Here is a 24,776-nt window from a genome sequence, read left to right as displayed (position 1 = left end):
TGCGGATATAGCTAAAGAAGCTACAAAAGTTTTTAGTAAGCATGATAGGCTTGGCATGATCACCAATTTTAAAAAAACACTTGAAAAGATGGATATGGATAGAATTAAGAATACTAATAATGTTAATAATGGTGGGGAGATTAAAGCACCAATACCATGTAAGCTCCTAGCAATGCATGAGGCACTAGAAAATAACTATGCTTGGCTTGTTCCTGAAAATTTGTTTGATGAGAGTAGCAAGCCCAAGACTAATGAAAAGGGAGCCGCTGAAACTTATGTATCCAATATACTATGCATGGTTGAGAATACTCCACACCCCGTTGTAGATGCTCCATCTTTCGATAACACTTGATATACACTTTCTGCGCCTAGCTGAAAGGCGTTAAAGAAAAGCGCTTATGGGAGACAACCCATGTTTTTACTACAGTACTTTTATTTCATATTCGAGTCTTGGAAGTTGTTACTACTGTAGCAACCTCTCATTATCTTAGTTTTGTGCATTATTGTGCCAAGTAAAGTCATTGATAGTAAGGTTCATACTAGATTTGGATTACTGCGCAGAAACAGATTTCTTTGCTGTCACGAATCTGGGTCTAATTCTCTGTAGGTAACTCAGAAAATTATGCCAATTTACGTGAGTGATACTCAGATATGTACGCAACTTTCATTCAATTTGAGTATTTTCATTTGAGCAAGTCTGGTGCCTCTTAGAAATTCGTCTTTACGGACTATTCTGTTTTTGACAGATTCTGCCTTTTATTTCGCATTGCCTGTTTTGCTATGCTTGATGGATTTTTCGATTCCATTGACTTTCAGTAGCTTTGTGCAATGTCCAGAAGTGTTAAGAATGATCATGTCACCTCTGAACATGTAAATTTTAATTGTGCACTAACCCTCTAATGAGTTGTTTTGAGTTTGGTGTGGAGGAAGTTTTCAAGGATCAAGAGAGGGAGATGATACAACATGATCAAGGAGAGTGAAAGCTCTAAGCTTGGGGATGCCCCGGTGGTTCACCCCTGCATATATCAAGAAGACTCAAGCGTCTAAGCTTGGGGATGCCCAAGGCATCCCCTTCTTCATCGACAACATTATCGGGTTCCTCCCCTGAAACTATATTTTTATTCCATCACATCTTATGTACTTTGCTTGGAGCGTCGGTTTGTTTTTGTTTTTGTTTTGTTTGAATAAAATGGATCCTAGCATTCTTTGTGTGGGAGAGAGACACGCTCCACTATTGCATATGGACAAGTATGTCCTTAGGCTTTACTCATAGTATTCATGGCGAAAGTTTCTTCTTCGTTAAATTGTTATATGGTTGGAATTGGAAAATGATACATGTAGTAATTGCTAAAATGTCTTGGATAATGTGATACTTGGCAATTGTTGTGCTCATGTTTAAGCTCTTGCATCATATATTTTGCACCCATTAATGAAGAAATACATAGAGCATGCTAAAATTTGGTTTGCATAATTGGTCTCTCTAAGGTCTAGATAATTTCTAGTTTTGAGTTTGAACAACAAGGAAGACGGTGTAGAGTCTTAAAATGTTTACAATATGTCTTTTATGTGAGTTTTGCTGCACCAGTTCATCCTTGTGTTTGTTTCAAATAAACCTTGCTAGCCTAAACCTTGTATCGAGAGGGAATACTTCTCATGCATCCAAATCCTTGAGCCAACCACTATGCCATTTGTGTCCACCATACCTACCTACTACATGGTATTTCTCTGCCATTCCAAAGTAAATTGCTTGAGTGCTTCCTTTAAAATTTCTATCCTCTACCTTTACAATATATAGCTCATGGGACAAATAGCCTAAAAACTATTGTGGTATTGAATATGTACTTATGCACTTTATCTCTTATTAAGTTGCTTGTTGTGCGATAACCATGTTCCTGGGGACGCCATCAACTACTCTTTGTTGAATATCATGTGAGTTGCTATGCATGTTCGTCTTTTCTGAAGTAAGGGAGATTTACCGCTAGAATGGTTAGAGCATTGCATAATGTTAGAGAAGAACATTGGGCCGCTAACTAAATCCATGATCCATGGTGGAAGTTTCAGTTTTGGACAAATATCCTCAATCTCATATGAGAAAATTAATTGTTGCTACATGCTTATGCATATAAGAGGAGTCCATTATCTGTTGTCTATGTTGTCCCGGTATGGATGTCTAAGTTGAGAATAATCAATAGCGAGAAATCCGATGCGAGCTTTCTCCTTAGACCTTTGTACATGCGGCATAGAGGTACCCCTTTGTGACACTTGGTTAAAACATGTGCATTGTGATGATAATCCAGGTAATCCGAGCTAATTAGGACAAGGTGCGGGCACTATTAGTATGCTATGCATGAGGCTTGCAACTTGTAGGATATAATTTACATAACACATATGCTTTATTACTACCGTTGACAAAATTGTTTCTTGTTTTCAAAATCAAAGCTCTAGCACAAATATAGCAATCGATGCTTTCCTCTTTGAAGGATCTTTCTTTTACTTTTATGTTGAGTCAGTTCACCTATCTCTCTCCATCTCAAGAAGCAAACACTTGTGTGAACTTTTCATTGATTCCTACATACTTGCATATTGCACTTGTTATATTACTTTACATTGACAATATCCATGAGATATACATGTTACAAGTTGAAAGCAACCGCTGAAACTTAATCTTCCTTTGTGTTGCTTCAATGCCTCTACTTTGAATTATTGCTTTATGAGTTAACTCTTATGCAAGACTTATTGATGCTTGTCTTGAAGTACTATTCATGAAAAGTCTTTGCTATATGATTCATTTGTTTACTCATGTCATTTACATTGTTTTGATCGCTGCATTCATTACATATGCTTACAATAGTATGATCAAGGTTATGATGGCATGTCACTCCAGAAATTATCTTTGTTATCGTTTACCTGCTCGGGACGAGCAGAAACTAAGCTTGGGGATGTTGATACGTCTCTGACGTATCGATAATTTCTTATTTTCCATGCCACATTATTGATGATATCTACATGTTTTATGCATACTTTATGTCATATTTATCCATTTTCCGGCACTAACCTATTAACGAGATGCCGAAGAGCCGATTCTTCGTTTTCTGCTGTTTTTGGTTTCAGAAATCCTAGTAAGGAAATATTCTCGGAATTGGACAAAATCAACGCCCAGGGGCCTATTTTCACACGAAGCTTCCAGAAGACCGGAGGACTAACGAAGTGGGGCCACGAGGCGGCGCCACAGTAGGGCAGCGCGGCCCAAGCCCTGGCCGCGCCACCCTAGCGTGTGGGCCCCTCGTGACTCTCCCGACTCTGCCCTTCCGCCTACAAATAGCCTTCGTCGCGAAACCCCCAGTACCGAGAGCCACGATACGGAAAACCTTCCAGAGACGCCGCCGCCGCCAATCCCATCTCGGGGGATTGAGGAGATCGCCTCCGGCACCCTGCCGGAGAGGGGATTCATCTCCCGGAGGACTCTACACCGCCATGGTCGCCTCCGGAGTGATGAGTGAGTAGTTCACCCCTGGACTATGGGTCCATAGCAGTAGCTAGATGGTTGTCTTCTCCTTATGTGCTTCATTGTCGGATCTTGTGAGCTGCCTAACATGATCAAGATCATCTATCTGTAATGCTATATGTTGTGTTTGTTGGGATCCGATGAATAGTGAATACTATGTTATGTTGATTATCAATCTATGTGTTGTTTATGATCTTGCATGCTCTCCGTTACTAGTAGATGCTTTGGCCAAGTTGATGCTTGTAACTCCAAGAGGGAGTATTTATGCTCGATAGTGGGTTCATGCCTCCGTGAATCTGGGGGAGTGAGAGAAACCTCTAAGGTTATGGATGTGCTGTTGCCACTAGGGATAAAACATTGATGCTATGTCCGAGGATGTAGTTATTGATTACATTACGCACCATACTTAATGCAATTGTCTGTTGTTTGCAACTTAATACTTGGAAGGGGTTCGGATGATAACTCTGAAGGTGGACTTTTTAGGCATAGATGCATGCTTGGATAGCGGTCTATGTACTTTGTCGTAATGCCCAATTAAATCTCACAATACTCATCATATCATGTATGTGCATGGTCATGCCCTCTCTATTTGTCAATTGCCCAACTGTAATTTGTTCACCCAACATGCTATTTATCTTATGGGAGAGACACCACTAGTGAACTGTGGACCCCGGTCCATTCTTTTAATCGAATACAATCCACTGCAATACTTGTTCTATTGTTCTCTGCAAACAATCATCATCCACACTATACATCTAATCCTTTGTTACAGCAAGCCGGTGAGATTGACAACCTCACTGTTTCGTTGGGGCAAAGTACTTTGGTTGTGTTGTGCGGGTTCCACGTTGGCGCCGGAATCCCTGGTGTTGCGCCGCACTACATCTCGCCGCCATCAACCTTCAACGTGCTTCTTGGCTCCTACTGGTTCGATAAACCTTGGTTTCTTACTGAGGGAAAACTTGCCGCTGTACGCATCACACCTTCCTCTTGGGGTTCCCAACGGACGCGTGCTGTACGCGTATCATGGCTCTCGGTACTGAAGTTATTATCGACGAAGGCTTAAATAGGCGGAGGAGATAGGTCAGGGGGCGCCACGAGGGCCCCACACAACAGGCCGGCGCGGCCAGGGCTTGGGCCGCGCCGCCCTAGCGTGTGGGCGCCTCGTCGCCCCACTTCGTTTCCTCCCCGGTGTTCTGGAAGCTTCGTGGAAAAATAAGATCTTGGGCGTTGATTTCGTCCAATTTCGAGAATATTTCCTTACTAGGATTTACTGAAACCAAAAACAGCGAGAACAAAGAAGCGGCTCTTCGGCATCTCGTTAATAGGTTAGTGCCGGAAAATGCATAAATATGACATAAAGTATGTATAAAACATGTAGGTATCATCAATAAAGTGGCATGGAACATAAGAAATTATCGATACGTTGGAGAAGTATCAAAAGGCCCTTCGCAGAGGGAAGCATTGATTGCTATATTTGTGCTAGAGCTTTTATTTTGAAAACAAGAAACAATTTTGTCAACGGTAGTAATAAAGCATATGTATTATGTAAATTATATCCTACAAGTTGCAAGCCTCATGCATAGTATACCAATAGTGCCCGCACCTTGTCCTAATTAGCTCGGATTACACTGGATTATCATTGCAATACATATGTTTTAACCAAGTATCACAAAGGGGTACCTCTATGCCGCATGTACAAAGGTCTAAGGAGAAAGCTCGCATTGAATTTCTCGTTTTTGATTATTCTCAACTTAGACATCCATACCGGGACAACATAGACAACAGATAATGGACTCCTCTTTAATGCATAAGCATTTAGCAACAAATAATATTCTCATAAGAGATTGAGGATTGTTGTCCAAAACTAAAACTTCCACCATGGATCATGGCTTTAGTTAGCGGCCCAATGTTCTTCTCTAACAATATGCATGCTCTAACCATTCAACTCATGGTAAATCGCCCTTACTTCAGACAAGACGAACATGCATAGCAACTCACATGATATTCAACAAAGTATTGATGGCGTCCCCAGGAACATGGTTATCGCTCAACAAGCAACTTAATAAGAAATAAGATACATAAGTACATATTCAATACCACAATAGTTTTTAGGCTATTTATCCCATGAGCTATATATTGCAAAGACAAAGAATGGAAATTTTAAAGGTATCACTCAAGCAATTTACTTTAGAATGGCGGAGAAATACCATGTAGTAGGTAGGTATGGTGGATACAAGTGGCATAGTGTTTGGCTCAAGGATTTTGGATGCATGAGAAGTATTCCCTCTCAATACAAGGCTTAGGCTAGCAAGGTTATTTGAAACAAACACAAGTATGAACTGGTACATCAAAACTCACATAAAAGACATATTGCAAGCATTATAAGACTCTACACTGTCTTCCTTGTTGTTCGACCCTTACTAGAAAATATCTAGACCTTAGAGAGACCAATCATGCAAACCAAATTTTAGCAAGCTCTATGTATTTCTTCACTAATAGGTGCAAAGTATACGATGCAAGAGCTTAAACATGAGCACAACAATTGCCAAGTATCACATTATTCAAGACATTATACCTTTTACCACATGTAGCATTTCCCGTTTCCAACCATATAACAATTTAACGAAGCAGTTCAACCTTCGCCATGAACATTATGAGTAAAGCTAAGGACATATTTGTCCATATGCAACAGCGGAGCGTGTCTCTCTCCCACACAATGAATGCTAGGATCCAACTTTATTCAAACAAAACAAAAATAAAAAACATACAGACGCTCCAAGTAAAGCACATAAGATGTGATGGAATAAAAATATAGTTTCACTAGAGGAACCTGATAATGTTGTCGATGAAGAAGGGGATGCCTTGGGCATCCCCAAGCTTAGATGCTTGAGTCTTCTTGAAATATGCAGGGATGAACCATCGGGGCATCCCCAAGCCTAGAGCTTTCACTCTCCTTGATCATATTGTATCATCCTCCTCTCTTGATCCTTGAAAACTTCCTCCACACCAAACTCAAAACAAACTCATTAGAGGGTTAGTGCATAATCAAAATTCACATGTTCAGAGGTGACATAATCATTCTTAACACTTCTGGATATTGCACAAAGCTACTGCAACTTAATGGAATAAAGAAATCCATCAAGCATAGCAAAACAGGCAATGCGAAATAAAAGACAGAATCTGTCAAAACAGAACAGTCCGTAAAGACGAATTTTTTAGGTGCACCAGACTTGCTCAGATGAAAATGCTCAAATTGAATGAAAGTTGCGTACATATCTGAAGATCACTCACGTAAATTGGCAGAATTTTCTGAGTTACCTACAGAGGCTACTGCTCAAATTCGTGACAGCAAGAAATCTGTTTCTGCGCAGTAATCCAAATCTAGTATGAACCTTACTATCAAAGACTTTACTTGGCACAACAATGCAACAAAATTAAAATAAGAAGAGGTTGCTACAGTAGTAACAACTTCCAAGATTCAAATATAAAACAAAGGTACTGTAGTAAAATCATGGGTTGTCTCCCATAAGCGCTTTTCTTTAACGCCTTTCAGCTAGGCGCAGAAAGTGTGAATCAAGTATTATCAAGAGATGAAGCATTGGCATTCTTACCAGAGGCTCTGTGCCTACCCTTCTTACTCTTATTCTTACTCTTTGGTTTGGGGAATATATGATTGCATCCAGGTATGGAGGATTTTAAAGTGCCTTTTTCCACATCTATGGTTACTCCGAAGAGTTTCAGCAGGGATCTTCCAAGTGTGATTTGTCCTGTACCTACACATTCAATAATGAGATAATCAGTGGATATCGTTTTTCCAAGAAGGGTTGTGAATACTCCTTCAGCTATTCCCTTAGGAATTATAACAAAGTTATCAGTGAGAGTTATTCCTTCTCCTCCTTCAGTAAGTCCCCAGAGTGTCAAAGATTTATAAATACTTTCAGGCATAAGGCAAAATTCAGTCATAATATCACAACGAGCATCAAATTTTTTACCATCGATAGTAACTTTAATAGTGGGGTCCCACATTGATGGTTCAGAGTTTATTGGAACATAATCAAAATGCTCACGAATCCGACCATACCCTTCTTTCAAGCAAGATACATGTGTCTCAAGAGTGTTCAATCTATTATAAACGCTAACAAGGGATGGATCATAATTGTTAGTGGAGCTAGATGATGCAACCAATTTCTTTATGGCATTAAAAGCTTGATCCCCATCACAGTGAAGGAAATCTCCTCCCACTACAGCATCTAAGGCATATCTATAGCGAAGAATAAGCCCAAAATAAAAATTACTAAGAAGCAAACTTAGTGTCATTTTAGGTTCAGTTTTATTATATGAATTGAAAATTCTAGACCAAGCTTCTTTAAAGCCCTCTTCACCACCTTGTTTAAAAGTGAAGATCGATTCCTCGGGTGATAGAGTAACAACTACAGGACTAGTCATGGTAACAAGAATAAGGTAAATGCTAATAACTAATTTTTTGTGTTTTTAATATGGAGAACAAGACAGTAAATAAAGTAAAGCTAGCAACTAATTTTGTGTGTGTTTTGTTTTAGTGCAGCAAACAAAGTAGTAAATAAAAGTAAAGCAAGACAAAAAACAAAATAAAGAGATTGGAAGTGGAGACTCCCCTTGCAGCGTGTCTTGATCTCCCCCGGCAATGGCGCCAGAAAAAGAGCTTGATACGCGTACAGCACGCATCGGTTGGGAACCCCAAGAGGAAGGTGTGATGCGTACATCGGCAAGTTTTCCCTCAGTAAGAAACCAAGGTTTATCGAACCAGTAGGAGCCAAGAAGCACGTTGAAGGTTGATGGTGGCGAAGTGTAGTGCGGCGCAACACCAGAGATTCCGGCGCCAACATGGAACCTGCACAACACAACCAAATTACTTTGCCCCAACGTGACAGTGAGGTTTTCAATCTCACCGGCTTGCTGTAAAAAGGATTAGATGTATAATGTGGATGATGATTGTTTGCAGAAAACAGTAGAACGAGTATTGCAGTAGATTGTATTCGATGTAAAAGAATGGACCGGGGTCCACAGTTCGCTAGTGGTGTCTCTCCCATAAGAAATAGCATGTTGGGTGAACAAATTACAGTTGGGAAATTGACAAATAAAGAGGGCATGACCATGCATATACATGTTATGATGATTAGTGTGAGATTTAATTGGGCATTACGACAAAGTACATAGACCGCTATCCAGCATGCATCTATGCCTAAAAAGTCCACCTTCAGGTTATCATCCGAACCCCTCCAAGTAGTAAGTTGCAAACAACAGACAATTGCATTAAGTATGGTGCGTTATGTAATCAACAAATACATCCTTAGACATAGCATTGATGTTTTATCCCTAGTGGCAACAACACATCCACAACCTTAGAACTTTCTGTCACTGTCCCAGATTTAATGGAGGCATGAACCCACTATCGAGCATAAATACTCCCTCTTGGAGTTACAAGTAACGACTTGGCCAGAGCCTCTACTAATAACGGAGAGCATGCAAGATCATAAACAACACATAGATAGATTGATAATCAACATAGCATAGTATTCCATATTCATCGGATCCCAACAAACGCAACATGTAGCATTACAAATAGATGATCTTGATCATGTTAGGCAGCTCACAAGATCTAACAATGATAGCACAATTAGGAGAAGATGACCATCTAGCTACTGCTATGGACCTATAGTCCAGGGGTGAACTACTCACACATCACTCCGGAGGCGACCATGGCGGTGAAGAGTCCTCCCGGAGATGATTCCCCTCTCCGGCAGGGTGCCGGAGGCGATCTCCTGAATCCCCCGAGATGGGATTGGCGGCGGCGGCGTCTCTTGAAGGTTTTCCGTATCGTGGCTCTCGGTACTGGGGTATTCGGGACGAAGACTTTAAGTAGGCGGAAGGGCGGAGTCAGAGGGCTGACGAGGGGGCCACACACTAGGGCCACGCGGCCCCCCTTGGGCCGCGCCGCCCTAGTGTGGCGGCGCCTCGTCGCCCCACTTCGGTTCTCTTTCGGTGTTCTGGAAGCTTCGTGAAAAAATAGGCCCCTGGGCGTTGATTTCGTCCAATTCCGAGAATATTTCCTTACTAGGATTTCTGAAACCAAAAACGACAGAAAACAAGAATCGGCTCTTCGACATCTCGTTAATAGGTTAGTGCCGGAAAATGCATAAATATGACATAAAGTATGTATAAAACATGTGAGTATCATCAATAAAATAGCATGGAACATAAGAAATAATAGATACGTTTGAGACGTATCACATAGCTTCTCTTGAAGAGAAACTAGAAACTCTTGAGGATCCTCAAGATGAAATAGCCAAACTCACCAAAGAAAGAGATCTTGCTATGGCTAAGCTAAAAGTGCTTAAAAAGAAAAAAAGCCAAATTTGGTGTTGATCGTGAGAAACTTGTTAATGATCTAGATGATCTAGACAAGGCTCACAAGGCCTTGAAGAGTGAACATTCTCTCCTCACCAAGTAAAATGAGCAACTTCAAATTAGGCTTGCTAAATATGATGTGCCTAGTCACTACAAAAAAAAGTTCATATCAACCACGAAAAAAAATCGTCGGGTAATGGGTGTTTTTCGTGGTTAAAGAGCCTAAGTCGACGATATGGGTTCTGTGGTGTGTATCACGTCACCTATGGATCTACCACATATTTTCCGTTCCATCGCCATTGTGAGGCCTTCACCGACAAAACATCGGCCCGTGGCAAAAGATTTTCGGGAGCCTGTTGACCTGCTGACGTCATCCCAACTGACACGTGGCAAATGCCATTAACTAGCCGGTAACATCGTTAACTGGACAATTGCCTGTGGTTGATGACTGGTCCACACGAGGCCTGCTACACCTTAAGCGGGCCGACCCAATAAGTAAGACTGGGTCGGGCCAGCAAACATGATCGGGTCGGCCTTATATGTCGGGTCGGCCGACTGACTTGGTTTGACCAGTCAACGCAACAACTGGGCTGGCCTATTTACTAAGTGGGGCGGGCTCAGATAACTTGTTTGACCAGTCAACGACTCAACAATGCTGGCCCAACTAGTACGCCGGCTTGGCCAAATGCATATGTTTGACCGGTCAACTCGTTTAATGGGCCGGCCCATTTAGCACGCTAAGCAGGCCAAATTTTATGGTTGACCGGTCAACTAGTTAACTCGGCCGGCCCACTTTACTTGCGGGACCGGGCCAAATTGTGTGGTTTGACCGATCTACTAGTTAACTTGGCTGACCCTTTTAGCAGTCGGGTTGGGCCAGATTTCCTGGTTTGAACGGTCAACTGCTTAACTCTGCCAGCCCAGCATAGTAGAAAGGTCGGGCCGAATTCTTGGTTTGACCAATCAAACTGCTAAATTGGCAGGCCCTTTTAGTATATGGACATTTAATACCCGTGTCGGCTTGACGGCAGTTAATACGTGGGCCGGGCTGAATTCTTTTGTTTGACTGGTCAACTTATTGTTAGTGCCGTCCCATTAATCGATGTAATGATTCGAGGCCGTTACTTTTCTAGCCCTGATGGGAGAACACCACATAACGGCCCAATAGAGTACAACAATTTAATAGCCCAATGGTGTTTCTTATTGTCACATGTATTATACGAGACCCAATTTATTAAACACCATTTTAAATAGAAAATTAAACTAATTACTATTACATACATGTTTAAAGCAACGATTACAAGGCAGATAGTCTTCCCAAATGTAAGGAAAAAATCCATATGATCAGGAAGGATTCCCATTGACTTCATCAACAGCTTGCTAGTATTTCGCAATCGCTTTGATTGAAACCTCTGCGCTCTTTGTCAACATATCAGCCACATATTTAAGAGCAGCAACACTCTGTTTTTCTGCATACAATACAACTTTCATATATTTATTATTTGTAAGGACATGTCTAGGTCGACTTCCATGGGGGATGAATCAGAAGAAAGGTTAGAACTATGGTGAGGCATCTTTTATGATGAAGTTTGCTTCATTACAACTACATTCTGATAATAGTGCAAACAGAGTTACAATAATAAACTATGCAAACATGTATAAAGTGATGTAGATATCAGATAATCACGGGTATCGGAAACAAGCACAAGCTTATGTATGGAACATGTACTAAGAACAGACTTACATTAGCTCATCGCACATGTTCACTGTAGGTCATTCTCTTGCGTGCTCGACTCCTGGTCAGCATGCCTGACACTTTAGGCCCAGCAAATAGCTGAAATTCTAGTCCTCGTACTCCATTGTATTTAATCTGCATTTAGGTATCATATTTAAGATCAAGTCAGCTGGCATCGAAGGATGAAAGCAGATGAGCTAGCAAAGGTAATACACTAATATTGACTAGATATCATATTTAAACCAGCTAGATGTTGCTTTGCATGGCATAATAATTTCAGATATTCAGATATGATTGCCAATTTTCCAAGTCATCACATGCAAGAGTTATAAATTTATAATGCATACATGATAAATCTGGTATGGCACCTCTATGAGAGAAAAACTATGCATCTTTGTACCTTTGCCATTGATCAGAATGTCACTCAAAAAGACTGTATAAATTTACTGTAGTGAAGAGATACATGATATATTTCATCTACCTCTCTCCATGATTGTCTGTGAGTAATGTGATGAATTGGCTCCTCTGTTGCATAATACATAGCATGACCTTGGCAAAAATTAATTGGCAGTTATCTAGTCGCAATAAACACTGCATAGATTTGTTACTTGCACCTATGAGATGGATTTGAAAAGAGGTTGTCCTACCTAAACACAAGTTCTTCTTATGGTTGCTCTTGCGTGACAGTCTCAGCCCCCGAGAGCTTTCAAGGAAAAAAAAATCCATGTTGAATCACAGAATTGTGTTTTATGTTCAAAAGGTGTCCCTGAGGATTATATGCGTCACTTCATTAGCTGTGATTTTAGCCAGAACTTCTGTTGAATATTAAACATGGAGATGGATCCGAGATTGATATTTTTGAGATGCGGATGGATGCAAGAAAAAAAGAAAAGAAAAAGAGGTATAGCCAAGTTTGCTTTAAGGAATATCTCATAATTGGATGCTGGAGTTTATGGAACCACAAGAATAAAATTATCTTTGAAGGTCAGTAGATCAACTTAAGTGAATGTTTCGGGGTCCTTTTTAGATTCTTTTGAGCTTGTACATGCGGTTTTTTTTATAAAAATGAAAATAATGTAGTAGGGGTCCTCTTGTTTTTGTGTATAAAAAATATATCAAAGGGGCACTTATGTATTTAGTTGACTTAATTTGTGCTTGTCTACCTATGTTAAATTCAGCAAGTGCGGTTGACGGTCCCATAATATAGATTAAATTGCCGATGTATTGTTGTTCCCATTGTATTTTGATCTTCCGCTGGTTGATAGACGTATCGATCCAATACGATACTTGAGCTGTAATAATCGTGAAAAAAACTTTGCATTAATAAACAAATAAAGATATCATCATATGCATTTGATGCAGAGGTGCCGGCTGCCCCATTTGACTCAAAACACCGATGCCAAATTCAGAATTTCTGTACAACTGCACTTGTGTGGCTTGTGCAGCAACAGATCAGCACGACAGACCAGCCACTTCTCTCTCGCCGCTAACGCGCGCACGTGTGGACGAGAAAGCAAGCCGAGCAAAGAGAAGCACCCAGCGCAGTAGCGGTAGCGCGCGACGATGCTGCGCCCAGGCGTCAGCCGCGGCGCCAACACCGTCCACTCCCCGTGCACGCCGCGCGGCGGCACGGCCGTGCTCACCCGCAGCAGGCGCCGCCACCTCCGCCGCTTGCGCAGCAACGCAAAGAAGTCCCCCGAGGAGGAAGAGCGAGGCGGAGGCGACGCGAACGCTCTGTCCGGCGTGCTCCCCGGCAGGAGCGTGCTCCTGCGGGCCGGCGCGGTGGTCTTCGCCCTCGGCTTCGTCGATGCCGGGTACGTGTGAGCTTAATTGGGACGCGCGCACCCGTGAACAGATTCGAGAATCCATTGTCCAGTCTTTGCTGAACGCTGCTGTGTGCACGGCGTGCTTGCAGGTACAGCGGCGACTGGTCTCGCATCGGCGCCATCACCAAGGACACCGAGGAGCTGCTCAAGCTCGGCGCCTACGCCGTCGTGCCCCTCTGCTTGGCCCTCGCACTTGCTGTGCCCGGCGACAGCGGCGGTGAATCTTAGGACTCATACGGTGTAGTACTAGTTGATTATGCTCGGTATTCGTCTACTACGTCAGTAACGTGTCAGTTCCTTAACTGAGGTACTGCATATTTGAGCGGCACTCGACGCTGTTGTGTTGGGATCATCCCTCGTGATGCTGGTGCACGTCGATAAGATCAGAGTCGTTCTATATTTGTTCAGTTAGCACGGTTTCTTTTGCTGGCGTAACCGCGAACCCCTCCCTCCATAAAAGCCTTTTGGCGTAATCCCTCCCTCTCCATAAAACCTTTTGTTATGAACTACGTCTAAAATGATACTACCTCCATTTCTAAAGCTTAAGACTTATATTTTTAAATAGAAAAATCTATCAATAAATATGGTATTTGATAGATACCTTATAAATATATTTTATTGTCCATCTAATGATATTGAATTTGTATTTTAGTTGTGAATGATTTTTAGTAAAAACTTAAACTTAACATAATTTGAATTTCTAAAAATAGTATAAATTTTAAGCTTTGGAATGGACGTAGTACTAATTTAATACTTATATGAGTAGTACTTTTTCTAGAAAATTGTCTCAATTTTAAAAACTTTGACTTCAAAAAAAACTATAAGGTCTGCAAAGACAAAAGAGCTATAAGGCTAAAATAAATTAGTGTGATCTGAATTTTTGGCACCTGGGTGTGCTAGAGCCCATCTAAAACAATACTATGTCATAAAAAATACTGAAAAGTACTAAAAAAGTAATAAATGACGTGTGTAGAGAATGTATGCATGTGGGTGCATGTCAAGTTTGAATCTAACTTATGGAAGTATGTTAACATTCACAAGAAAAACAAAATTTACAGTTCACAATATAAAGAGTACAAACAAAGTGATATTTTCTATTTTTTATGTAGATCAATCACGATCGTATTTTTTTCTTGAAAATTTGCACAAGTATCCAGGTGATATGTATGTGCACTAGTATAAATTGGACCATCACACGTGGCTGGAATAGCCTGACACACATGATAAACTTATCCATCACTGTGCAAGGGTAGGTGATACGTCAAAAGAGTGTGAATGATTTTTTTAACCGTGTGTAATGGGCTATTATTTCACACACGTTCTTCATAAAGAAACCGTGTGTGATTTAGAGGTCCGTGTAAATGGTATGTTATGCTCTTCCATATGTGTTTTTGATAATCGAAGACAGTATGCTTACGCGAATCGTCTGCTTTACAAAAACATCGCAAATGATTTTAAGTAGAACTGACTCGTTCCTGTAGAACCATGATAGTAGCAGGTGTATACTCAGTTGAACACTCGTGCAAATACAATATCAAATCTCAATTATATTGCACATCTGATACATCTTTTATATATATACATTAGCGACAGATAGAGAAAAAAGAGAAAGATATACACAAGAAGAGAATATGTAGCATTTATTGGTTCCGTCTTTGTCTCCATGAGGAAAGAAAAGGAATGTGGAAATTCCTTTCAATTCTACATCTTCAAGAGGATACTAGGGTTTTCCACTTATCCACTGCTTGCTAAGTCAGGACCGGAAACAAGTCATATCTCCGAAAGGATATGAGATTTCTGCATTTATCCTTGAGAATATATGAATGAAGTAGTTTAAGATGAGCTGCCTTATTGTTTTGAAATGGAGTTCCTTTCATGTTGCTGTGACCATGCCGTTGCATTGCCTGCAAACAATTAACAAGAAATTGAGAAAATGCTAACAAGAAAATAATTATCAATGATTTAAAGCTCAAATGGTTAGTAATCATACGTCGGAACGCTGAGGCAAAGAAATCGAGAACACGATGTCCCACACCTTTGCTTTTATTTATCTTATGCATAGTTAACAAAATAAGATCCCTATGATCAAGTGTATAGAATAGAGATGGAGTTAAATGTAGTTAAATATCAGAATATCAAAAGAATGAACAAACTATATATGCGTCTCATACAGTCAGCAAGATGAATCTGTGTGTACCAAGTTTGATGTATAAGCATAGTTGTTCAACAAAACTAGATAGATACAGATCCATCTCGCTAACATTTTAATCATCAGCATCATATCTCAATCAAGACCAAATAAATATATAGTGGATCTGCGCTAAGATATCACTACATCTGCACTAAGCAAACTAATGGATCTAACTAAAACATTACTAGATGTGCACTAAGCAAACTAATTAATCTAACTAAGACATTACTGCATCTACACTAAGCAAACTAATAGATCTAACTAATGAATAAAACAAATATCTAAATCACAATATAATCTAATCTTGCCAACAAAAACAACAGTGCTTATAGTAGATTATGCTGTAAATATAAGGTAAACATGGAAAAGATAAAAAAAGAAAACCTGCGGGAGGGCGACGGTGTAGTCTCGCGCCGTCATGGCCATGGCGGAATACAAGGACGAGGACGATGAATCAGCGCCAGGACCGGCCTCCAAACGCGTTGATCTCCGGCCATCAACTAGCTTCCGCCTCGCCGGCTAGGTAATCGTCCGAGGAGATCTCCTCATTATCGTGGATCTAAGTAGAGGGGCGGCTATGGTCTGTGGAGTGTAGTGGAGTGAGACTGGACAAGGACAAGGATGAAGGTCAGTCCTAATTTATAGTAGCAAAACAATAGCTGCATGGTTTCGTCCGCCCGACATGATGGGTCTACATTTCCCACACGACATAGGAAGACTAAACAGTATGCGACCTGTGAGCTCACGGTTGTTTCGTGCAAGAACCGTGTGTGCCTACAACACACGATTTGTAAGTAACAAATCATGGGTAGCATTTGAGGCCATTGCACACGTTTTTGTCTGTACTTAACCATGTGTGCTGTAGTTATTATCGAATGCAAAACGATGCAACTTCATTCATAATTTCAACTATTTATATCAGTTTATTACACCATCTCTACATTGAGGCGATCTATAATGCTATCGTAATTGACTAGATGTCAGTGCTTCCTAGCTATCTCGAAGCCAAGGCATGCATCCAGGGCGGTATACTCGATGTGATCATAGTTCAATGGGAACTTGGACCAATTGTCACATCTGATGTCATTGTGAGGCTTCTTTACGAGCTTTGTTCCAATGTAATGGTTGGACAGAGCGTAGAGCGGAGGATAGTTTGTTGTCGGGTTAGGGATTACCCTTTAGAGGTAGCGAGCCCCCGGAATAGCTATGGGGCCGTAATACTCGAGCATCTTCAGGTCTTTGCCGATAGCAGCGCCACAGGATCTGATCGAATCATCCCAAAGGAATTCCGTGAGGGCCTCTGGCACTGAATCCGCGTGCACAATCTAGAAGACGAGCACCTCGCTGGCGACACAGTTTTGGAGGACGGCGGCGCGCTACCTTTGCTGGAGTGGAAGGTCCTTCCGGCTTACTGGCTTCGTGATGGAGAACTCGCAGTCCAGGCCGACGCACTTGGTCGGAGCGGCGTCGAGGTACTTTTCCTTCATGCGGTGGATCCACCTGTTCACCCTCTCAATACGATGGGTAAAGGTCATGTAGAAGGTCATGCCTTCCTCGTCGAAATGGTACACCCTGGAGGGTGGTACGAAACCCACCATTGGGGCATAGGCTTCGTGTTCTTGGATTTTGGTAGGCGAAAGCAGAATTTGGAGAGATCGATCGAGATCAGGAGATAGGCTGAGAGGTTGATCATCTCGTAATTATAGGATTTTATAGTAGAATCAATTTCGATTGACGACTTTCCTCGAAAGTTAACCTGTAATAAGTTTCCATCGCGCGACGCTCACACGGACCCAATCGGAGACGACTAACATCCACCGAAGCGTAGGCCAAAGTTACACACGATGGTATTGAAATACATCATGTGCCAACTAGGACGTTACATACAATTCTGAATTACTGCCGCCTGTTTTGCTGTATCGAAATTTATTAACATGGTAGTCGAATACATTGAAACAAAACAAATAATTAACTAAAAAGTTTTAGTAGCATGTAAGAATTTGGAAAATATTAATTTGACCTTGAAAGTTTTACACACCATTATAGATAGCATAACCGTCACGATTTTTCTAGTGGCCGTCTGCGTATATTCGCATACGCTCAAAATATATAGGCCGTTTGGCATGTTCACGTGCTGCGAACCAGTTCATACTAACGCAAACGTTAGGCTTTTTCAGCGGTCAGCGTTTGACCACACAACACACGAAAATGGCCTTCCGTGTGCCACGGGCTCCTTAAAAGGCCCGATCTGTACTAGTGGTGGCATGTACGTTTCGAAAATTATTTGTTTCTCGACAACATTTAAATAGAGTTAGTATTTGCTTTTTTTTGGTATGTTATGCACGGTGTCATGCAACGTCTCATTTACGAGGTAGTGGAGTCATCTTGTCTTGAAGTACCATGTAAACATCTATATCCAGTTAGTTTACATAACATGTCATTAAAATATCCAGCTGGCAGTTCATATGGTTGCTTGTTATCTCCACTATGAAAAATGTATTTGTTCCATGTATGGAAGGTTCAGTGCATGTTTATTTTTAGACGAAAGGCTCGAAATGAGCACAACTTTGAATTAACGAAGCCATCAACCAGCTAGGAGTTACACCAAGAGTTACAACACACACGCGCCAAACGCACAACCCAGACCACAACAAAATACAACACATAAAAGCAAACCGAAACCTCATTTGATCCATGAAGAGGGAGCCTTGTCTTCTATTGCACCGGAGCGATCGCGACCGTGTCCACACCAACAAACCTCCACCGCATCAAGACTGCAACTCAAGGGTGAACTCAACTACGGGCCGGCTACCTAGCAGTGCTTGAGGAACCAAAGGAGGGAGGGTCTTGTGGCGACGCCTCCAAGAAGGTGAATGGCGCAAGAATGCGTCATCGTCGTCGGCAGAGACAGATGACCTGCAAATTTTTCACCCAGACCCGAGAACCACCACCCATGGAGCTCGGGCTAGGTCCAGACCAAACACACAACATCATCCCCTGGCGTTGGGATAGGCACGCCGGTAAGAGCTACGACCAGACGCCGACCTAGCCAACCCCCCAGGGCGCTAGGAAGGAAACTAGGTACCACAACAAACCATGTAAAAGCAGCCAGGCCGATGTTGCAAGAGGGTTGCGACACCAGCGAGATGTCACATGGTGCTCCACAAGAGACTACCAGAGAAGCTTACACGGAGCGAGGCCTCCAAGAGGAGCAGATTGAGGCGGAGGGATGGAGTCCATCATTTCGAACATGAGGGCCATCATCGGAACGCCTTCAACAAGGGAACGACACCCGCAGGTGACACCGTCACCGGCACAGGCCAGAGCCATGCGCTGCTTTCGCCGAGGTCCAAACCTAGATAGAAATTACGTACGCCATCGCGAGGACGTAGAGCGAACAAGGCGGAGATCTCCGCCGCGCCTCCAACCTAAGTCGCACTATCAGCTAGCCCCAACTCGGCCAGACCCAGATCTAGATGGTCCATGATCCTAGATTGGCGGCACCACGATGTCCACCATTCCTAGCGCGCGAGCACACCTGCACAAGCACGACCAAATTGGTCGGAGGGAGAACAGACCGCAGCCGCCGGAGTAGCTGCAGTACTGAGCCGGCCCAAGGACCTCATCCCAGATAGCTAGCAAGGACGTCGCCCCAGCGACTCCAGAACGTCGCCCGCAGCGACGAAGGACTGCCGGACTCCGACAACCCCGAACGGCCAGGGTTAGATCCAGGCCCGCCTAGCCCAGAACCAGCCCGAATGCAGCCGGCGAGAGGCAGCGGAGGTGGCGCACCGAGCATGCAGCCGCGCACCCCTGGCCACCCTCAGATCGAGCGGATCCGGACAGGCCCTGCCAGGCCCAGATCTGGGCCCACAAGCCCAGATCCGGCCAAAACCGCCGCCGACCAGAGCACCATGCCCTCGGGCGAGGCCTCGACAGCGCCGGCTGCCGCCCTCACGGCCCCAACGGCAGGAGCTGCGCCAGTCCGGGAAGGAGCCGGCGAGCCTCCTCGCGGCTAGGACGGGATCCACCCCGCCGGCCCTCCAAACGCGTGGGGGAAGGGAGATCCGCCGCCGCCAGCACCACCGGGGCTTTACCAGGCGGCTCCCACCGGCAGCGGTGGCGGGGGAAGGAGGAGGGGCGGGCCTGGGTGGGGGAGGAGGAGGCGCCCCGGCCGCCCAACGGGGGGACGACGGAAGCGGGGTCGAGGGAGCGAGGTCTATTGGAGATGACACCAGTCGCCCGAGGGGCGGGCCTGGGTAGGGGAGGAGGAGGCGCCCCGACCGCCCGACTGGGGGGGGGGAGGAGGGGGGCGATGGGACCGGGGTCGAGGCGAGCGGGGTCGGTGCATATTTATGTCATCGGTTTTGTACTTCAAAATTCGTTCTCGATTGTTTCGCTATGTTTCATCGAAAAACATTGCATTTCAGTTTCACTAGACACCTTGAGACTTAATGGTACCTAATGACATCGTGTGCGGGAGATCTTGAGAATGGGCAATTGCCGGTTACATATTCACAATTGAGTAGTCTATAAGTACATTTATTTGTCGACAAGAGGATGTAGAATGATAACCATGCACACAACTAAATTGAGTCATCTGATTCTCTTCCTTTTTTTTTCCTTATTGGCGATGCGTGCTGCTACCGCAGCAAAACTTAAATCCATATTACTTTGTAAATAAGGATCAGCTAGAGTTAAGCTTTAATTACAATGATAAATCAACTACATATGATAAAATATTAATGAATTCAATATGAAATATACATAGTATGAAAATATATTGTAGTACGATTCTAATAATCTTGGTATAATTTTCTATATAATTAATGAAATTTTGGATATTGTATCTTAACCAATTCGTACATACGAAATAATATATTGACTAAGGAAGTAATTCCGTAAACCCATAGTAGTTGATGGATACAACCGCTACTGGAAAGTAGTACTCCCTCCGATTTCTTTTAATTAAAATTAATCTGAGGAAGTAAAAAAGAGAACCAGAAGCTAGCTGACTTTGTAGTAAATTCCAGTCAATTAAAAGGAATTCGAAGAGAGTGGATAAATGGAGGTCAAGCTACATGTAACCCGTTATTTTTTAAAAACAAAAATCATATTTTTAAATTTTTAAAAAATATAAAAAATAATCGTAGATGTAGCCATTGATAGAATATACAAACATGCAAAATCTCAATGTAAAATTCTTAGTACTTTAGCACAGAAATAACAAATGTGTGGATCTGAGAATAGTGAACAGTGCACATTTCAATACTATAAAATCTTTCAGATTTTGTCTTTTTGTGTAGTCTACAATATAAAGAGTTTCACAATGGGATGTTACATGTTTGTAGATTTCATCATTATCTATATCTAAGATTTTTTATTTATTTTATAATTTCAAATTATGATTTAAATTTTTTAAAATAAAGAGCTACATGCAGCACGGCGTCCGTTTGCAGTTTTTAAAATTGGAAGGAGTACAAAAGAGAACCAGAGCTAGCTGATCTGTCCGAGTCACGGGTTTCCAGAACAGTCCGATGCGTACGTGGTGCCACCGACATGTCTGGACGCCGCAGCGTGCTCACACGTATCCATTCTCTTCACGCTCACCGCAACAAGACGCACCTCCCAGCTCGCCACCCGTGTACACGTACACCCCTGCCATGGGCACCGGCCACCAGGACGAGAAGTCCCGTTACAATCCTGTCTGCCTCTCGATGCAGTATAAATATCATCTTCAGTCACGGCACTTTGCTGCATCAGGAGCTAGAGCTGTCTGCTATCCAAGCTAGCCATAACACTGAGATTGTTCTTGACTTGTACACAATTTCTTGGAAGAGCGTCCAGAGGAGATCTCGATACCGAGCCCCAATTTTACCCGGCAAAATGGAGTTCCAAGGGCAGCGCGACAACCCCGCCAACCGCGTCGACGAGCACGGCAACCCGTTCCCGCTGGCCGGGCATGACGCCATGGGTGGAGCACACGCTGCTCCCGGCACCGGTGGGCAGTTCCAGGCCAACCGGGAGGAGCACAAGACCCGCGGCATCCTGCATCGCTCCGGCAGCTCCTCCAGCTCAAGCTCCGTAAGTGTCTCGCTTCGCCTAGATTTATTATTGATCGTCCGCTGCAGATATTTTACTTAGTTAAATTTCCGTCGTTTTTGCAGTCTTCTGAGGACGACGGCATGGGCGGGAGGAGGAAGAAAGGCATGAAGGAGAAGATCAAGGAGAAGCTTCCCGGCGGCCACAAGGACAACCAGCAGCACATGGCCGCGGGAACTGGCACCGGAGCCTACGGGCAGCACACGGCTGCGGGAACTGATGCCTACGGGCAGCAAGGGCACGCGGGAATGACCGGCGCCGGCACCGGCACAGGCGAGAAGAAAGGACTCATGGACAAGATCAAGGAGAAGCTGCCCGGACAGCACTGAGCAGCTAGCTCCGACAACGCCTCAAGAGTCTCTGCCTGTTCAAGATCCACGTGGTGTTTGTTCAATAATAATCGGATAAGGCTGAACGAGAAAATATCTCTGATCGTTCGTAGCAGAGACCACCTTTTACCCTTCACGGTGTGCGTGTTTGTTGTGCGTGTGTATTCCGTGGCTTCATGTGTTTAATCAATAATAAGAGCACAACCGTATTTGTTTTTTAAATTACACCATTGTTGCTAGTCAAGGAATCACATATATGTACTTCCTCCTTTCCAAAGTTCAGTGTCGTACATATACATTCTCCTCTCCAACTTCAGTTAATCCTTTCCAACTTCAGTTAGGAAAACGCTTGTGATCCGGCGACTGATCGAACGAAAAGCGGTCATGCGTTGTCCGCGCGCGAATCTACTACCTACTTGCTGGATAGCTGCGGCCGCTGCTGCCTTGCATGCATATCGCTGCTAGTTGTGTTGTCAGCTGGCCTAATCGCTAATGTGCCACGCATAGGCTACACGTTGTAAACATTTGAAATTTTGTAAAAAATAGTTGATGTTTTTTGTTGTAATTTGCTATAGAAAAATTAATTGTTGTTTTACCACTCTTGTGTTGTTTGCAAATATATTTTTACTGTAATTTTTTGTGATTTTTGTAAAAAGTAGTTAGTGATCCGGTTTCCCGAACATCACCTGCAGCGTGATCCGGCCGATCGGCTGGCAGCAGTGGCCTGGCACGATGCCATGGAAGACGGTGGGGGTGGGGCGCAACTCGGCCTCCTGGATGCCCAGCTTGCGGGCGGTGTCGCGGTAGAGGATGTTGATGCTGCTGCCCCGTCGATGAGGACGCGCGAGAAGCGCACGCTGCGCCGGGTTGTGCCAATGGTGGGGTTGAGGACCATGGCGTAGCTGCCCGGCTTCGGTAGGACAGCCGGTGTGTCACGGCGATCAAAAGTGATGACCTGCTCTGACCAGTTTAGGTACTGGGGGACCGGCGGTATGACCGCGTTGACCTCGAGGGAACGGCTCTGCTGGCTCGTTTTGTCCTCGGGCTCGGAGGTGAAGATGATGTAGGTAGCATCCTCAGGCAGGTACCTGCCATGGTGCACTTGGTTAGCCTCGTGGTGCTCGAGGTTGGCGTTCTCTGCGCCGGCTTGGCCACCCGGCCCGCCGGCTGGTGGAGGCGGGGGTGGAGGCGGGAGCGGTTCACCGCTTGTCAGCCGTTTCATGAAGTGACAGTCGCGGGTGGTGTGGTTGGAGGGGTTCTTGCCGCTGTGGTACTTGCACGGCGAGTCGAGCATCTGCTCGAAGGTGTACTTCGGCTTCCATGGCCGGTCTTGCTCCTGGCGCCGGCTGCCGCCAGCCGCCGCGTGGTCCGACACGGCTGCCACATGGGCGGAACCGTACCGGCGGTCCGGCTGGTCGCTGTGCCGCTTGCCGCGGTAGTTGTCCCGCCGGCTGCCATGCGAGCCGCCCTCGGCCGAACTTGTGCTCGGCCGGCTTGTTGTTGTCCCGCCTGGCGGGGGCCGGCGAAATTTCAGCCGGAGCCTTGCCGGCTTCCTCAGCCAGCGCGTACTTGTCGGCGATGGCCATCAAGGCGGCCATCGACTTGGGGTCGCTGCGGCGTAGCTTGTGCCACAGCATGGTGTTGGGCCGACAGCCTCCCATGAAGAAATTGATGGCCTGGATCTCGTGCACGCCCTCGCAGGAGTTGCGCATTTCGCACCAGCGCGTCAGGTACGCGCGATCCGTCTCGTCCGGGCCCTGCTTGCACATCTCCAGCCTGCCGGGATCGACCCGGCCGGCGGTAGGTGCCGGTGAAGTTGCTGACGAAGGCATCTTCGAAGTCCAGCCAGCCGTTTATGCTGCCGGCTGGCAGGTTGTTGAGCCAGGTGCGGGCGGAGCCGAGCAGCATCAGGGGCGAGTAGCGCATGGCCCAGCGTTTGTTGCCTTTGGCGATGCCGACTGCGGTGGAGTAGTCCAGCAGCCAGTCCTCCGGCTTGGCGGTGCCGTCGTACTTGGGGGTGTCGCGCGGAAGCTGGAAGCCGTCGATCATGGGCTCGTTGAGGATGCGCGGCCCGAAGCACTTTGGGCCGGCTGGCCCTTCTTCTTCCGCAATGCGGGATTCGACCAGCCGATCGAGGCGATCTCGGGCGTCGGTTGGCTCGATGCGCGGGCCCGGCCGGGATCGTGCCGGGCCGGCGTGCGCCGCTTGCTTCTGGAGCCGGCCGGTGCTGGCGGCGGGGCTCGGAGTCTTGCTCATGGTTCCGGCTTGGTGGAGGCCGGCTGCGGCCGCCGCCGCCGCTCGGGCCGGTGGCTCGGCCGGCTTGAGCCGGGCGTGCGTGGCCCGGGAGTCACGGTGCCGGCTTGGTGCCGGGGAGGCGGACTCGGCCGTGTCCCCGACACCTTCCCCGGCGTTGCTCGCGGCACCACGAGCGTGAGAAGCTCGGGGAGCGTTGGCGCACTCGGAGTCCTTCGACTGCCGATTGGCAGCCTTCAGCAGCTCAGTCACCCGCGCGGTCTGGCGGCGTAACTCTTCGCCTTCGAGGCGGTGTAGCTCTTCTGCGGCGGCTTCGGCCGCGAGCATGTTCTTGTCGGGGGTGTTGTAGAGGGGCAGCTATGTTGACGGAGCCGACGCTTCCACGCCGTCGCGGTCAAGCTCGGCGCCTAGGTCGCGGCCCCTGCGGCGGATCTGGCCGGCTCGGCTG

General features: G+C 45.0%; 1 protein-coding gene and 1 pseudogene across 1 annotated transcript; both read left to right on the top strand.

Annotated features, from left to right (window-relative positions):
* The first annotated feature begins 13,190 nt into the window (after window positions 1–13,190).
* On the top strand, window positions 13,191–13,860 carry LOC124694999 (annotated as a pseudogene).
* Window positions 13,861–21,420: 7,560 nt separating this feature from the next.
* On the top strand, window positions 21,421–22,352 carry LOC124696668 (dehydrin Rab15-like). The gene is made up of 2 exons (XM_047229362.1): window positions 21,421–21,728; window positions 21,812–22,352. The coding sequence occupies exons 1-2, from the start codon at window positions 21,531–21,533 to the stop codon at window positions 22,073–22,075; spliced, it is 462 nt and encodes a 153-aa protein (XP_047085318.1). The 5' UTR covers window positions 21,421–21,530; the 3' UTR covers window positions 22,076–22,352.
* Window positions 22,353–24,776: the final 2,424 nt, after the last annotated feature.

Source organism: Lolium rigidum, chromosome 3, assembly GCF_022539505.1.
Source record: "Lolium rigidum isolate FL_2022 chromosome 3, APGP_CSIRO_Lrig_0.1, whole genome shotgun sequence".
Classification (NCBI taxonomy): Eukaryota; Viridiplantae; Streptophyta; class Magnoliopsida; order Poales; family Poaceae; genus Lolium; species Lolium rigidum.
The sequence above is the reverse complement of the archived record's forward strand: the minus strand, read 5'-3'. Positions and strand labels throughout refer to the sequence as shown.

Coding starts and splice junctions, on each gene's coding strand:
- LOC124696668 (XM_047229362.1), top strand. CDS start 21,531: ATGGAGTTCCAAGGGCAGCGCGACAACCCCGCCAACCGCGTCGACGAG. Junction 21,729..21,811: donor GCTCCTCCAGCTCAAGCTCC/GTAAGTGTCTCG, acceptor TCGTTTTTGCAG/TCTTCTGAGGACGACGGCAT.